At 68.1% G+C, this 14,504-nt stretch overlaps 2 protein-coding genes across 2 annotated transcripts in view; one reads left to right on the top strand and one right to left on the bottom strand.

Annotated features, from left to right (window-relative positions):
• Positions 1–1,120: 1,120 nt before the first annotated feature.
• CHLRE_15g634650v5 (uncharacterized protein) lies at positions 1,121–10,236 on the top strand. Its single transcript, XM_043070491.1, has 6 exons — positions 1,121–1,303; positions 1,492–1,625; positions 1,732–1,835; positions 2,203–2,374; positions 2,586–3,370; positions 3,555–10,236. The coding sequence occupies exons 1-6, from the start codon at positions 1,249–1,251 to the stop codon at positions 8,308–8,310; spliced, it is 6,006 nt and encodes a 2,001-aa protein (XP_042916349.1). The 5' UTR covers positions 1,121–1,248; the 3' UTR covers positions 8,311–10,236.
• A 165-nt stretch (positions 10,237–10,401) lies between these two features.
• The window catches only part of CHLRE_15g634701v5 (uncharacterized protein), a 16,979-nt gene continuing 12,876 nt past the window's right edge, over positions 10,402–14,504 (bottom strand). The window contains exons 17-22 of the mRNA XM_043070492.1: positions 13,519–14,004; positions 13,104–13,234; positions 12,543–12,706; positions 11,930–12,249; positions 11,321–11,424; positions 10,402–10,914 (exon numbers count right to left, since the gene is read on the bottom strand). Coding sequence (XP_042916350.1) covers positions 10,620–10,914; positions 11,321–11,424; positions 11,930–12,249; positions 12,543–12,706; positions 13,104–13,234; positions 13,519–14,004 — 1,500 coding nt within the window. The 3' untranslated portion in view covers positions 10,402–10,619. The remainder of the gene's footprint in view (positions 10,915–11,320; positions 11,425–11,929; positions 12,250–12,542; positions 12,707–13,103; positions 13,235–13,518; positions 14,005–14,504) is intronic.

Here is a 14,504-nt window from a genome sequence, read left to right on the forward strand (position 1 = left end):
AGCGTGATAGCGCTCGTCAAGAGGAGTCGATTGGAACCATGTTGGTATCAACTGGAGGGCTTTTAACCCCTAAACAACAAGGTTTTGTCGGTGGGGGGGTCGGTCGTCCCCTCAAGGGGGTCCTGGAGGATTTCGGGGCATGGGGTCCGGCCCCTTGTTTCCTACCTCCCTCCCTGACGAAGCCATTCGCCCCCTTTTACCGGTTTCTTGATACCGGAAAAAACCTCCCGCGAAAAAACCCAGGCCTTGCACTCCCTTAAATCAACACCACCATCAGCCAGCGGCGGCAGCCAGCACCCAGCGGGAACAGACCGCAGGTGCAGGCACGGCCACGCGGGGCACCTCTACACCGCTACCCACGGCCTTTAACTACATGCCTTTTGACCCATTTTGACCCTGCTGTTCTGCGCGCTCCGCCAATTCTGCTGTGATCCGCCAAACGAAACAAACTTGACTCAGGTCGGGGCACCTGAGGCAGGCCAACAGGCACGCACCCTCGCTGCAAGCCAGCTGCGGTCAAGGCCCAACGCTCAATGCACTCGCACGTGCAGGTACTGCATTGGCCCCTCACTTCCGTAAGGGGCTTCACTCCCGCACATCGCCAGCTGAGGCCGAGTGCGGTATGTTTGTTTGGTGCGAGGCAGGCGAAACCCAAAACCCTTGCGGCATGCCCAGCTGACTGGTCACGCTGCTGCTAATGAGCTAGCGTGTATGCATTAAGTGTTTCAGGGCCTTAGGGGCTTTCTTCGCGGGAGCTTTTTTCGTTACCAAGAAACCGGAAAAAGGGTGCGAATGGCTTTTTCCAATTTCCACCTTATTCCTAATCTCAAATCGGCGGCAGCAGTTGCTGAACCGTTACAAATGCATCTTTGATAATAGCGAGCTGCGCTCCTGCAAGTAAGGCGGTGCGAACAGACTCGTCGTCCGCGGCGTCCTCCGTCTGTGCGAGGGTTTGTGATAAAACGAGTGCACTCGGTAGCTTTGCAAGCATCTTCAGTGCCGAGAGGCGGGGAGACGGAAGGGTGGCCGGAGCCCCATTGCGATCCTCCATCTGGGGCTCTCCCCCGGCGGATCGTGCCAGGTCGACCTCGCTCAGGGGCGCGCCAGCCAGGACATCGTTGTGTATCCGCCGGCCAATCCGCGCCAAATTTGCCGACGGCTTCCTTTACTCCATACACCAGCTCTACTCTACAGCAATCCTATAAGCACGGCAGCCCCTAAGCCCTATGGGCCCGAGCCCAACGAGAAATGCGCCTGAAATTTATGACGAAGCGAAAGGCCCCCGCGGAGGCACCAGCTGAAGGTGCGATTATGAGAGATAGGTTGAGGGTTGACTTGCGGTGCTGAGCACAGGTTAGGCGGCCGCGCGTTTGCCATCCGAGTGGGCGCGCCTTGGGGCCCTGTCGCTTTCCTTGCTCTCACGGCCTGCTGCCCTGCTGCTTCGATTTACTAGACCTATGAGTAACTAAGAATGACGCGCGCTATCCACAGGGCCCTCACCTGGCGAACCATCGCAAAATGATAACTCCGGCCACCTTCGCAAATCGACTGGCTCCAAGATCATCTCAATACTTAGCGGCTTACGCCGTAGCCTGGACCAGAAGGCGATAAGCGAGGCTGACAAGGTGCGAAGTTAGTCTCGTCCCGGCGGTCCCTTAGCCGAGCTGCCTGCTTAGTATCGGCGCGAGCAGAAATTAACAACAGAGCTGGTGCTCTACCTCAAATGCGCAGATCGACTCGGCCGTGACCGCCGCACTCAAGACTGGCTCATGCTCCGAGAAGTTGACCTGTGTGGCCCGGCTGCTCGCCGAACACAGCGCCATCGATTTTTGCGGGTGAGCGTCATACTCGGTAACTTATTGCGGATTGTTCCCGAGGAATCTACGTACGTTTGGCTCCCGAATGCGGACACAATTGCAGTATACGGAAACGGAGGACGTGCCGCAGGCGTTTCCTTTTGTTTGCGCCCAGCAACCCACGCATTAAGGGCTTGCCTTTTAGATGCGCCGGTCCTGGTTCATCACAGCTCAGATTGTCTGCTACGCGCTCAGTGGTCCGTCCATTGCCCCACACCGAAACTGGCGCGCGGACATAACCGCGGGCAAAACGCGACTCCTTGCGCAACCCTGAATTGTTGTATTGTTGTATACATTCGAGCATGTTGTGATCTGCCGTTGTGTTCTTCTTCCTCCCCATGCGCAGGGTGTACCTGGTGCATCCCTCCCAGGACACGTTTGGAGTGCTGGCGGCCGCGGGCGCCGGCGCCTCCCTGTTCCCGCCACTGCTTGGCTCGACGGCGGCTCAGCGCAGCCTGGCAGCTGCGGACGCGGGTGCGCCGCAGCGGCCCAACCCCTTCACACGCTGTGTGTTCAAAGTGAGCGGCAAAGCCGGCTGTGGCAGCTGGCGGTGACGGGTGGCTGTGCTGTTGGACAGGGCGGTTGGGAAGGATCATCTCGGTCAACCGGTTTTGCTTGTTCGTATGTTTTCAGTAATTTACGCCCAAGCCCACTTGCGATATGCATCTCCTTCAAGCGCGATCTGGTCCTCACCCATGCCGCCCCACTCGCCCCACTTGCTCCGTACAGACCCGCACCAGTCGCTGGTGTGTGGGCGACGTGGCGGCGGCCGGGTCCTCGTGCGCATATGGCGTGAACAGCCACGGCCACGGCCCGGCAGGCGCAGCAGCCGCGCCCGGGCCGGTGTCCACCTATGGCCCGCTGATGGCGCACTCCAGCCAGCTCACGCACCTGCCCTCGCAGCCGCTGCAGCCGCAGCAGCGGGCGTCCTTGGACTCGCCCGCTGGCCGCCAGCACCAACAGCAGCAACAGCAGGCCGCGGCTGGGCCCGGCAGTAGCAAAGTGTTGTCCAGCTGGGGGTCCTCGTGGGGCTCCTCGGCGACAGCCACGCCCGCCGGTGCGGCCGCTGCAGGCGCTGCCGGCGCCGTCGCTGCCACCACACAGACCACCCAGACCTCGCTGTGTGGCGGCAGCGCGCAGTGCTCCACGTCCGGTGTTGCCGGCGGGGCTGCGGGCTCCCATGCGGGTTCGGGCGCCTGCAGCTGCTGCTGCCCGCCCACGGACGCGGCCTGGCTGCTGCGCTCGGGTGCGCGCTGTGTGCTGGCGCTGCCAGTGCCACTTCCCGCCGCTAGCCGCAGCAGCCTGCTGCTGCCGAGTGGCAGTGCCGGCGGCAGCAGCAGCGGGGGCGTGTGCGGGCGCCTCAGCCACGGCCCAGGTACAGGCGCAGGCGGTCGTCGCAGCGGCAGTGGCGCCACGGCCACTGGGTCCACTGGCGCCCCCCAGCAGCTGACCGGCTGCGGCGACCTGGCTGCGGTGCTGGTGGTGGCGACGCGGCATGGAACCTGGAACCATGCGTAAGTGCGGCACGGTCTGTGAAAGAAGTCCTGGGGCGCCCGCGGCTTGAAACAGCGAGGCAGCATATGACGGCAGCAGTAGGAACCAGGCGCCATGCAGCCCCTGCACATGTTCTCACGACCTTCTGGCCTAGTTCTTTGATCTTCACTCTGCATCTGCTCCCGCTCCTGCTCCTGCCCGCAGTCTGTTGAGGCGGCTTGAGGAGGTCGCGCTGGTCCGACTGCCGCCCCTGGCCGTAACCGCAGTGGCCGAGCACGCCCGCATCCTGGGCCACCCCGCGTTGTGCCCACAGCTAGCTGTGAACGTGCCCGGCCATCTGGCGGCCGCCGCCCAAGCCGCCGCTGCCACCGCCGCCGCGGCGGCAACCGGCTACACCTCTGGCCTCGCAGCACCGGCGCAGCCCGAGCCGCAGCGGCGGTGCGCGGATGATGCCGAGGGTTCGCCTGACGGCGCGCAGGACCTTGCTCAGCCGCCCCCAGCTGCCCGGCCCGGCGAGGAGGCTGAGGCTGAGCTGTGTGAGTGGGCCATGGACGTGCTGGGCGAGGTGCTGCAGCTGGACCGGCTGGTGGCCAACCGGGCCTCACAGGAGGCGGATGAGCGAGAGGCGGCGATAAGCCAGATCGCGGCGGCGGCGGCGGCGGCGGCGGGTGGCAGTCCCGAGGTGGCGCCTGTGTCTGTGGCGGCCATGGCAGCGGTGGCCTCCTCCGGCCCGCGCCACGTGGTCCCCACCGCCCGCAGCCACAACGGCACCAACGGCATCAACGGCAGCACCAGCAGTGCTCACCGGCACTGCCGCCCGGCCGTGCATGCGGCCCCCAGCGGCGCCGCCTCTAGCCAGGCGCTGCTGCTGGCCTCACTGGCGGCCACTGCCGCGGCGGCCGCGGCAGAGGCGTCCAACTCGGGCATCGCCGGCGGCGGCACCGCCAACAGCAGCAGCGGCAGCGAAAACGGAGGCGAGTGCGCCGCCGCTGCCGGGCTCTACACGGCAGCTGGCGGCGTCAACTCGGGCCGGCTCCGGACCCGGCCCCACGGCTATGTCCTGCCCCACCCCGTCACCCCAACCCCGTCTGCGTCCAGCTCCACGGCGGCTGTGCTGCAGCGCATCATCGACCTGCAGGTGCTCGCAGCTGCCGCCGCCGCTGCCGCCAGGTGCGGCGCCGCTGGCGCCGCCGCCGCCGCCGCGGTGACAACTGCCGCGGCCGCCGCTGTGGCGGGTGCGGGCATGCGCCAGGGCGGCAGTGGCGGGCAGGTGGTGGTTCCGCCGGTGACGGCCGTCAATGCCGCCTCCGCCGCCGCCTCCCTGGTGCTCAGTCTGGCGCAGCGGCAGCTGGTGGCACGTCTAGGTCAGCACCCGCACCCGCACCCGCACCTGGCCGCCGCAGGCCCCGCCCACTCCCAGGAGACGGGCGGCTCCAACAGCGATGGCGTCGTCTACCCCGCCGCCGCCGCCGCCGCCGCCGCCGCGCGCTGCGCTCCCAACCTGCGCCCCACTGCGGAGCCGTCCCGCGCGGCCCTGCTGGCGGCTGCGCAGCTGGCCGAGTCCCTGCTGCTTGCCCACAACAACGCCAACAGCGCCCGCGCCGCCGCCTCGGCCGCCTCCCAGCCGCACCCACCCTTCCAGCTGCCGCCGCAGTGGCAGCAGCTGCCGCACCTGCACCACTGCTTCCAACAGGCCGCACTGGCAGCCGCAGAGGCAGCCGCCGCCGCCCAGGAGGCAGCCGCCGCCGGCACAGCCGCAGGCGCAGGCGCTGCCGCGGCCCCCGCGCCCCGCGGCTCCCCCGGTGTGGGGTTGCCGGCCTCGGCCTTGAGCGCCTCCTGGTCCAGTCCCGAGGAGGACGAGGAGATGGACGGAGCCGCAGCAGCCCTGTCCCACACTGCACCCGCCTGCGCCCAGCACCCGCACCCGCACCCGCACCCGCAGCTGCCGGCCCTGCCCCTGCCCCTGCCCCTGGTCCACGGGCCGGCGCCCCCGGGCCCGAGCCTGACGCCCGCGCAGCAGCTGCAGCACGCGCTGTGGCAGCGCCAGCGCCTGCACGCATTGGCGCAGGCGCAGGAGCGGGCGCTTCAGGCGCTGCAGGCGCCGCCGCTGACGGCGCCGTCCCAGCACCAGCCCCGCATGCCCGGCTCGCAGCTGCAGGCGCATGGGGAGGTCGGGATGCAGGAGATGGAGGTGCTGATGCAGCCGCCCGGGGCAGCGCCACAGCCGCCACCACCGGCGCGGGGGCCGTGGGTTGCCGCCGCCAACGACTCCAGCGCCCCGCTGCCCCAATGCGCCGCCGCCGCCGCCGCCGCCGCCGCCGCGGCCTCCCCGCTCATCCCCTGCCTGCTGCAGCGCCCGGTCGGCGACATCACCACTGAAGGTGGCAGCGCCGCCGCCTGCAGCGCCACCAGTGCTGCCGCCAGTTCCGCCGCTGCGCTGCTGGCTGCTGCTGCGGACTCCGGCCCCATGCACGCGTCCTGCCCCGTCAGCCTGGGCCCCGCCCACGCCTATGCCGCAGCCGCTGCGGCCTCAGGGCCCTCCGGGATGTCGGAGGCGGGCGCGGCCGCGGGCACACACAGCGACGCGCCGCTCATCACCGTGGTGCCCTACTGCTGCTGGCGCCAGGGGCTGCCCCTCAGACAGCCTCAAGCCGCCGCCGCCACCCCCCAAGTGGCCTCGCCCGTCGCGCCTTCCCCCGCCGCTGCTGCAGTCGCTACCGCCGCCTCCTCTGCCTCCGCCGCCCCCTCCCACCGCCGCTTCGCCCACACGCTCAGCCGCACGCTCAGCCTGTCCGCACTGGAGCTCCGGAGCCAGTCGCCGCCGCTCATGTGCAGCGCCGGCACCGCAGCCACTGCCGGCGCCGCCACCACGGGCGGCACCACTGCCGGCGCTCCAGGGGACTCGGGCGGCTACGGCTCCGCCACGCAGCGGCCGTCGCTGCTGCTGCCCGCCGCCGCCGCAACCGCCTCACGCGCGGCGCAGGTGGTTCCGGACCCGCCCTCCTCGCCGTTGTGGCGGCTGGGCGCCAGCCGCAGCAGCAGCAGCGGCAGTGGTGGTGGTGGTGGGGACGGCGCCAGTCGCGGGCTGAGCGGCAGCGCCACTGAGGTGCGGGTGCTGGTGCTGCGCGGCCGCGGCGGGGGCGGGGCCGAGGGCCAGGCTCGTGAGTGGAGGAGTGATGGCGAGGAGGGTCAGGAGGGCGGTGAGGAGGCGGGGATGCTCACGCTCATTGCAGGGGGCGACCGCAACGGCCCCCTGCGCCTGCAGCAGCCCTCGCAGCCGTTCCAGCAGCGGGCACTGGCACTGGACGCGGGCGGTCAGCCCTGCGCGCCTTTCGCTCCTGTGGGCCTGGACTCAGCCGGCCCGCTGCCGCCCATTGTGGTCGTGCCTTGGGGAAGCACTCGCTCCCCTGCGGCCTCGGCAGCAGCACCAGCCGGCCCCTGCAGCAGCGGCGCGTATGCGCGGCCGGCCGCCTGCCCGTCTGGCGGCGGCGGTGGCAGCGGCGACACATTCAGTTGCCCGCCCCGCACTGGCGACTGTGGCGACTGGCCCCTCACCTCTGACACTGACAACAACGACAACAACACCAACGACAACGCTGACAACACACACAGCGGCGGTCGCAGGGGCCAGCGGGCTCTGGCTGGCCACACCACCGGCTACCCCCGCGCCTACCTGGCCGCGGGCGGCTGCAGCGCAATGGGCGCCATGGCCGGCGGCGGTGCCGACGGTGACGGCGACGGTGGCGGCGGCGGCACCTACCACCTGCCCCGCTTCCAGCCGCCGCACCCCCACCCGCACCAGCAGCACCAGCAGCCGCCGCCTCACCCGCCCCACGGCCTGCACCGGCTGGTGGTGGAGCGGCCCTCGGACGTGGCGGCGGCCCTGCGCGGCGTCATCACCGCCGCCGAGGCCGCCACAGTCACCAGCGGCCACTGCGGCGGCGGCGGCCGGGATGGCGGCGGCGCCGCCAGGCTCCGCCACCCCGCGGCGCGCGGCCCGGTGCAGCGCCACGAGCACCAGGGCCACATTCAGGACTTGGACTCGGACCAGTCCCACCCCTGCCACCACCCGCACCACCCGCACCACACACAGCACCAGCACGCACAGCACCCCCAGCGCCCCTGCCGCATGCAGCAGCCCGGCCTGCCCGCCGCGGACCGGCCTGCGGGCCTGCTGGAGCAGCAGCAGGCGCTGGCGGCGATGCAGTGGAGCGGCCTGCTGCGGGGCCGGCCCGCCGCGACCCACACGCCCCAGCAGCCCCAGCAGCCCCAGGCGCCTCACGGGGCCCAGACCCTTCTGCCGCCCCAGCAGCAGCAGCAGCAGCTGCTGCTGTTGCCTCAGGGCGACTCGGGCCTGCAGGACGACATCGATGCGGCGGTGGCGGCGGAGCTGGAGGCCACACAGGTCAGCTGCAGGCGCGCCGGAGGCGGAGGCGGAGGCGGAGGCGGAGGCGGAGGCGGAGGCGGAGGCGGAGGCGGAGGCGGAGGCGGAGGCGGCCACTGGCCGGCCAGTGGCGAGCACGAGCGCGGCGCTTACGCGTACACACACATGTACCAGTGCCCGGAGCCCTGTGACCAGGCCGCTGCGGTGCGGGTGTCTGGCTCCCAGGCAGCCGCGGCATCGCCTCGCGCACAGCAGTCACCGGCCCAGGCCCAGTGCCAGCAGCCGCCGTGTAGCCCCGCCCTGTACATGTCCGCCTCGGCGCTGGCCGCCGGCTTGCGCGGCTGCGGCCCCGCGCGCAGCAGCACCAGCGGCGGCAGCGGCAGTGGCGGCCGCCGCTCCTCCTCCCTGTCCGCCGCCGCTGCCTCCATCCTGCGCGCTGCGGTGGGCGGTTCTGGACGTGAGGACGACGGCAGCCAGGGCGGCAGTGATGGCGAGGGGGAGGGCGAGGGGGCCGAGGCCGCCTGCTCGCCCGCGCACCCCCACCACCGCCAGCGCTCGCAGCAGCCGCGGGTGTAGGTGTTGGTGTAGGTGTTGGCTGTGTAGGCGGCAAGCAGTCGTGAGGCGGAGGCGGCATTGTGGAGGCCTGTGAGGAGGGACGCAACGTGCCTGATGCGATTGCGGCCGCAAATAATGGCGAGCTGCTGTGGAGCAGCAGGCGCAAATACCGCCCCCAGCTCATGTGCGGGGATTCTCAGTCCCGTTTGTTGTAGGTGGCAATTTTTGCCGGGGACTTTTGGCGGACTGACATTTATGCATACAGATTGATCTTATGGGCTACAGCCCTAGTGGCGACAGAGTTCAATGGACGACGTGCATTGCATATCCCTGCTGCGCGCAACATTGCGTCCCGAGGTGTCTTGCACGTCCCGCGCGGGAAGCGGGGGGTGTTAGGATGCAGGCGCACAGCTTGCGCGGGTGGGCTTGACAGTCCGCGGCACACATTTCGTTTTTCACGAGCGGGTGTGGTTAGCAGGAAGCTGGGAATTGGACGAGGTTGATGACCTCTTTTTTTGCATGGAGGCTTTTTAATAATAATGCTGCGAATGGCGAGGATGGCATTCACCAATTAACAGGGTCCAGACACTTTGTGGTATGCCATTCCATAGGTTGTTGCACACAGAAGAGCGCACAGAAGAATCGGCGCTGGGATGAAGACACTGCGTGTCGCCTCCTCACATGGCGCCAGCCCTGCCTGTGGGTGGGGTCTACCGTACCAAAGCGTCATACTGGCAGAAGGCCTTGAAGGCTTGAAGCAAGGTTTGGTTGGGGTTTTAGGGTTTAATTGCTAGTTGGTTTCGAGAGGCGCTACTTGAGGGGCCGGTGCTGGCGGATGCCAGTCGGCAGAGAGTTATGGCTCCAGGGCGGAGAACGCGGCTGCTCGTCTTCGCAACTGCATAAAAGCACTCTGTGGGCGGCACAGGCACTAGCTGTTGTCGCGCTTCGGGAATCGGGCGAGAGGGTTGGATGTTGGGGAGGCTTGACGCCGCCCAGACCAGGCGGTGAAGGGAATGATGAGAAGAATTTATGCGGCACCAAGTAAGGGGCTGGGGGCAGGAAGGCCGACGTTCGGCGCACCTGCGCCCCCTCTGCACCTAGGACTGCGGCTAGGTAGCATCGCCATGTCTGGGTCCTCCAAGCGTTTCTTGCTTGGGGACCACAAAGTATGTGTACTTGTTGGCTGTGAGTCTTGTCAACGGAAGGCGTATCGTATGCTAGAGATCACCTGTCTAGCAAGCTGTGAAGAAAATGTGTCGGGCCTGCATGCACGCACCTGCTGCATACGGAATGGTAGTAACGGATGAGGACCACATTTTTGACACGCACTGGTGCGGACTGGGTTCGGATCCGTTCCGATCCACCGATGAAAGAGATAGGTGGCGGTGGTGGACGAGGCAAGGCGAGGCGTGACGGCGCCGTGACAATTGGCGGCCGGGTGGAGGTGAGGGATGGCGGCCCCTGCTGCCATGTTGGTTGACGGCGGCCGCTGCTGCCCTGTCGTTGATGGCGGCCGCTGCCGGTGGAGGCCGTGGTGGTGGTGGCCGACTGACCAGGGTCACGTGGCAGGCATTAAAGATATGCGTGTCATACATCCACTAATTGCTACAGTTGTCGCGTTCATGGCCGTGCACACCGATTAGCAATGCAGCTGTAGCGGTATGGGCTGAGGCACCGCATCCATGTGTATGGCAACGACGCCACGAGGCGGCTCAATGGGTGGCGTGGTCGCCTGCTGAGTGGTCGGTTGGTCTGCACGAGCATCGGGGGGGGAGAGCAGGGCGGGCCGTTGTCGTGGATGTGGCTGTTTCACCCTCTGACATCCTGGCTGTGAGCTGGCACGAGGCACATGAATGCGTTGTTGCATTCTGACGTTGGCAGGTGACACATGCCGGATTGCCGTGATGACACTGGACACTGGCGGCATGGCTGTAACGGGTGTTGTTGCATCAGGTCGGTCATTCCAGGGGGGGTAGAGCAACGCCTTACTTCGCCCCGGACGTGCCCACACACCCACGACCCCCCCCGCACACACACACACAGTTGCGTGGGCACTGTGGATGAAGCGTTTGCATCCGAGGTGGGGGCATTTCAGATGGCGGTGGCAGTCAATGGAACAGCTGTTTACAGCAGTACGGCACCGCCCAGCAGTCGCAAACTCGGACAGCCTCACGCATGTGTGTGTCTGAGTCCTCGTATGATACGCACGATTTGCTGCAGGGAGCGCCATGACTCAGCGAAGCAAACACGGCGAGGAATCCATTCCCACATGCCCCCAAGATGCCCCCCGCCTCGCCCCGCCTCCTCCTGCTCCAGCCTCTCACACACACTCACAGCACGTACACATCCGCCGCCTCCAGCACCTCCGCAGCCGCCCGCGCCACCCGCGGCCGCTGAGCCGCCCGCCCCGCCCCCAGCCCCAACGCCCCACCCAGTGGCGGCTGCTGCTGCTGCTGCCCCGCCCCCTCCTCCGCCCCCTCGCCCTCGCCCTCGCCGCCCTCCTCCCCGTCTGCCTCCCGCGCCCTCTTGCGCGCCTCCCGCTCCCGCGCCGCCTCCCGCGCCTGCCGGCTGGCCAGCACGTGCGCCGCCACCGCCCGCACGTAGGCCCAGTCGTGCGTCTTGAGGCTGAGGGGGGGGGGGGAAATGGCGAGGCGGGGTTTAGGTAGGTGTGCTTGTGTGTGTGTGTGTTTGGGAGGGCGGTGACTGAGAGAAGGGTATGCGTGTGGAGAGGGGTTTTACTTGGTTTGTGATTGTGGCGTCCTAGCACTGCCGCCAGGGAGTAGGCGGTGTGGGGGTGATGATGGGCACTGTGCCCTCCACCTCCGCCCCGCCTCCACCCCGCCTCCGCCCCGCCTCCGCCCCACCTCCGCCCCGCCTCCGCCCCGCCTCCACCCCGCCTCCACCAGCTGCTCTCCCGCCCCCTTGGTTCAAAGTTAACCCCCTGCCCCTCGCCCACACACGCCCACCACCACCCCCCTTCCATCACACACCCACACACAAGCCCCCAGCCCCCAAGGCCCCCCCCCCTCACCTGCCCCAGCCCGGCGCTTTGCGCCAGGCGTCTGCGGGGAAGGCGGGTCCAGCCAGGCCGTGAAGCAGGCGGGCCACAGCCGTGGGCGTCAGCGGCGGGGCGGACTGTGGCGGGTGGGGGGGTTGGGTTGGGACCAGGGGGGGGGAGGGGAGGGGGGAGAGTTAGGGAGGGGAGGGGGTGGCAAGTGGAGTAAGGGGAAAACCCCCTGGGGCGTCAGGTGGGATGACGGTGAGTGGGCGAAGTCGGAGACAGAGAAGAGAACGAATCAAACCTGTGCGTGCTTGTGTGCCAAGCCGGCCCGCCCGCCCGTCCGCCCGCAAGCACGTGTCCCACACTAACACCGCCCTGCCGCCCACACCAGAGTACCAGGCACAATCACCCCTGGCAGCACACACGCCCCCCCTCTTTTCGGGGATGGGGGCTACTCTCGAGTGCCGCTCCGTTGTCAAAGCATAGGCCACGCTCTCCTCCTCGCTCTTCCGCATAGGGTTCGGTTCAGTTTGGGCTGATGCCTACAACGTCCCCCCTCATTCCTCCCTCCCTCCCTCCCCCTCCGCCCCTCCGCCCCTCCTCTCCCCCACCCCCCCCATCACCACCCTCCATCCTCACCGCGCAGCTCAGCCTAGCCCTGTTGGCTGTCAGTGCCGCCTCCACCTCCAGCTTCACACGCTCACTGCGGCCCGACAGCGGCAGCGGCGGACAGCCGGCGGGGGCGGCGGGAGGCGGCGGCACGGCAGGCAGCAGCGCCGCCCCTGCTCCCGCTCCCGCTCCTCCCCCGGGCGCTCCTCCCCCTCCTCCCCCTCCTCCTCCTCCATCTCCTGCTCCTCCTCCCCCTCCTCCTCCTCCTGGCAGCAGGTGGAAGTGGGGGTCGTCGAAGTAGGCGGTGACACGCGGGCGCAGGAAGGACTCCTGGCCGGCATCACTGGGGCCTGGGGTGGGGTGGGTGGGTGGGTGTGGGGGGGGGAGCGGGTCGGGGGAGGGTGTAGGGTGGGTGGATGGTGGGATGGTAGCGGGGGGTGAGTTCGGGTGCGGGTACGGGGTTGAGGTGGGTTTACCTCAGGGCTGCGGGGTCACGTGGACCCAGGACCCCAACCCAGCCACACAGAGTGCGGGGGGGGGGGATGAACCGCGGTATCGGCTCCCACTCTCACCCATCGGCACAGGCACCAAACCGCAACTGGCGAACTCCTCACCCCGCCTTCCTCCCCCCCTCCCGCCTCACCTCCCGCCTCCCAGGCTCCCGCCATGAGCCCCCACACCAGGTCCAGCCGCGCCGCCGCCGCCGCCGTCTGCGCGCACAGCCGGGAGTGCAGCGCCGCCGCCAGGGCGCTCAGGCCGCCCGCGGAGTCGGGTGGCGGCGGCCGCAGCAGTTGCCAGGCCAGGCACCTGCGGGTGGGGGCAGGAGGGGCGGGGGTGGGAGGGGGGATGGGGGGCAGGAGGGGCAGGAGGGGCGGGGGTGGGAGGGGTGGGGTCAGGGGTCAGGGGTCAGGGGGTGGGGCGTAACAGGAGGGGCAGGAGGGGTGGGGAGGAGTCGGGAATGGTGCCGCTCGGTGCTGGGTGTTGCTGCTGCTGCGCGGGCGCAACGTGCCCGGTCCTTGCGTGGGGGCACGTGTGCAGTGCAGCAGCAACAGCACAGGAGTGGGATCAGGAGTGAGGATGAATGAAGGATTACGTGCACTGCTGCATGGGCGCATCCCTTGCGCTGCTGCATTGGTTTAGTTTGGGCTGGTATTTACAACCCAACCACCCCACGCCCCCATCCACAAACCCTCACACCCCCCACCTGTTCTTGGCCCCCGGCTGCGGCTCGAAGTGGATCTGGCCCAATCCCGCCAGCTGCGCCAACTGCCGCAGAGCCTGAGAGCTGCTCATGCCGCCGCCCGGCGCCGCCGCCACCAGGGCCGCCATGTCCAACTGCATGTGTGTGTGTGTGTGTATTGTGTGCGCGGGGTTTGGGGGATGGGTGGGGGTTTGGGGGGCTTGGGATGAGGTGCGTGTGTACGGCGTGTGCGGAGTGTGCACCGGCCGAGAGAGCTGCATGCTGCCCTGCAACACCCCACCCACCCACCCCCGCACCCACCCCACGCCCCCCATCCACCCCCACCGCCTCCCCCGTCTCCTTCCCTAACAAACATGAGTGTACACCTCCCCCACACCCCCACACCCACACCCACACCCCCACACCCACCCACACCCACCTTGTAGCAGCCCCTGTGCACCCTCGGCTTTGTGGCCAGCAGCGCCGCAACCACCGGCCAGCTGCGCGCCAGCACCGCGGGCTGGCAGCGGTGGAAGTACACGTGCACACGAGCGCTGCAGCTGGGCAGCACAGACACGTAGCCGCCGCCGCTGTAGCCGCCACCACCACCACCTGCTCCTGCTACAGCCGCCCCGCCTCCTGCACCTGCTACAGCCGCCGCCACCTCGCCGGGCCCCTGCTGCAGGTAGCTCATGAGGCTCTCCGCCGCCTCCTCGGGTAGGTCGTGCGACTCGGCCAGCGAGCTGAGCTGTAGCACCCCGAAAGAGGAGGAGGAGGACGTGCTGCTACTGCCATTGCTACTGCTGCTGCTGCTGCTGCTACTGCCTAGCAGGGGCCGGGGGCTGAACACCTTGGCCAGGAAGGCCTCCACGGCGGACAGCTCGGCGGAGTTGGAGAAGGCCAGCGAGCGGAAGCGCAGGTAGTCCTGAGGGGTATAGCGTGGGGGGGGGAGGTGTGTGTGTGTGTGTATGTGTGTGACTGTGTGACTGTGTGACTGTGTGTGTGTGTGTGTGTGTGTGTGTGTGTGTGTGTGTGTGTGTGTGTGTGTGTGTGTGTGTGTGTGTGTGTGTGTGTGTGTGTGTGTGTGTGTGTGTGTGTGTGTGTGTGTGTGTGTGTGTGTGTGTGTGTGTGTGTGTGTGTGTGTGTGTGTGTGTGTGTGTGTGTGTGTGTGTGTGTGTGTGTGTGTGTGTGTGTGTGTGTGTGTGTGTGTGTGAGGAGTGTGTGTGAGGAGTGTGTGTGGAGGTGTGGTAGGTAGTGGGTGCGGAGGTTCGTTAGGCAGTGGGTGCAGGTGTGGAGAGGTGTCATGGTGCAAAGACGAGGTCGGCCCGTTGCTCCCACTTTCCCTCCCGCCCTCAATCTTCGCACTTAATCCTGCACCCACTCATTCCCTTGGCCCCCCTCGTACCCACCCCTCCACTCCCCCCC

Source organism: Chlamydomonas reinhardtii, chromosome 15, assembly GCF_000002595.2.
Source record: "Chlamydomonas reinhardtii strain CC-503 cw92 mt+ chromosome 15, whole genome shotgun sequence".
Taxonomy (NCBI): Eukaryota; Viridiplantae; Chlorophyta; class Chlorophyceae; order Chlamydomonadales; family Chlamydomonadaceae; genus Chlamydomonas; species Chlamydomonas reinhardtii.

What these genes read in the sequence shown, in the direction of transcription:
- CHLRE_15g634650v5 (XM_043070491.1), top strand. Translation starts at nt 1,249, where the DNA reads ATGCGCCTGAAATTTATGACGAAGCGAAAGGCCCCCGCGGAGGCACCA. An exon ending in AGCGCCATCGATTTTTGCGG is followed by an intron (nt 1,836 to 2,202) that starts GTGAGCGTCATA and finishes CCCCATGCGCAG; the next exon opens with GGTGTACCTGGTGCATCCCT. An exon ending in CATGGAACCTGGAACCATGC is followed by an intron (nt 3,371 to 3,554) that starts GTAAGTGCGGCA and finishes TCCTGCCCGCAG; the next exon opens with TCTGTTGAGGCGGCTTGAGG.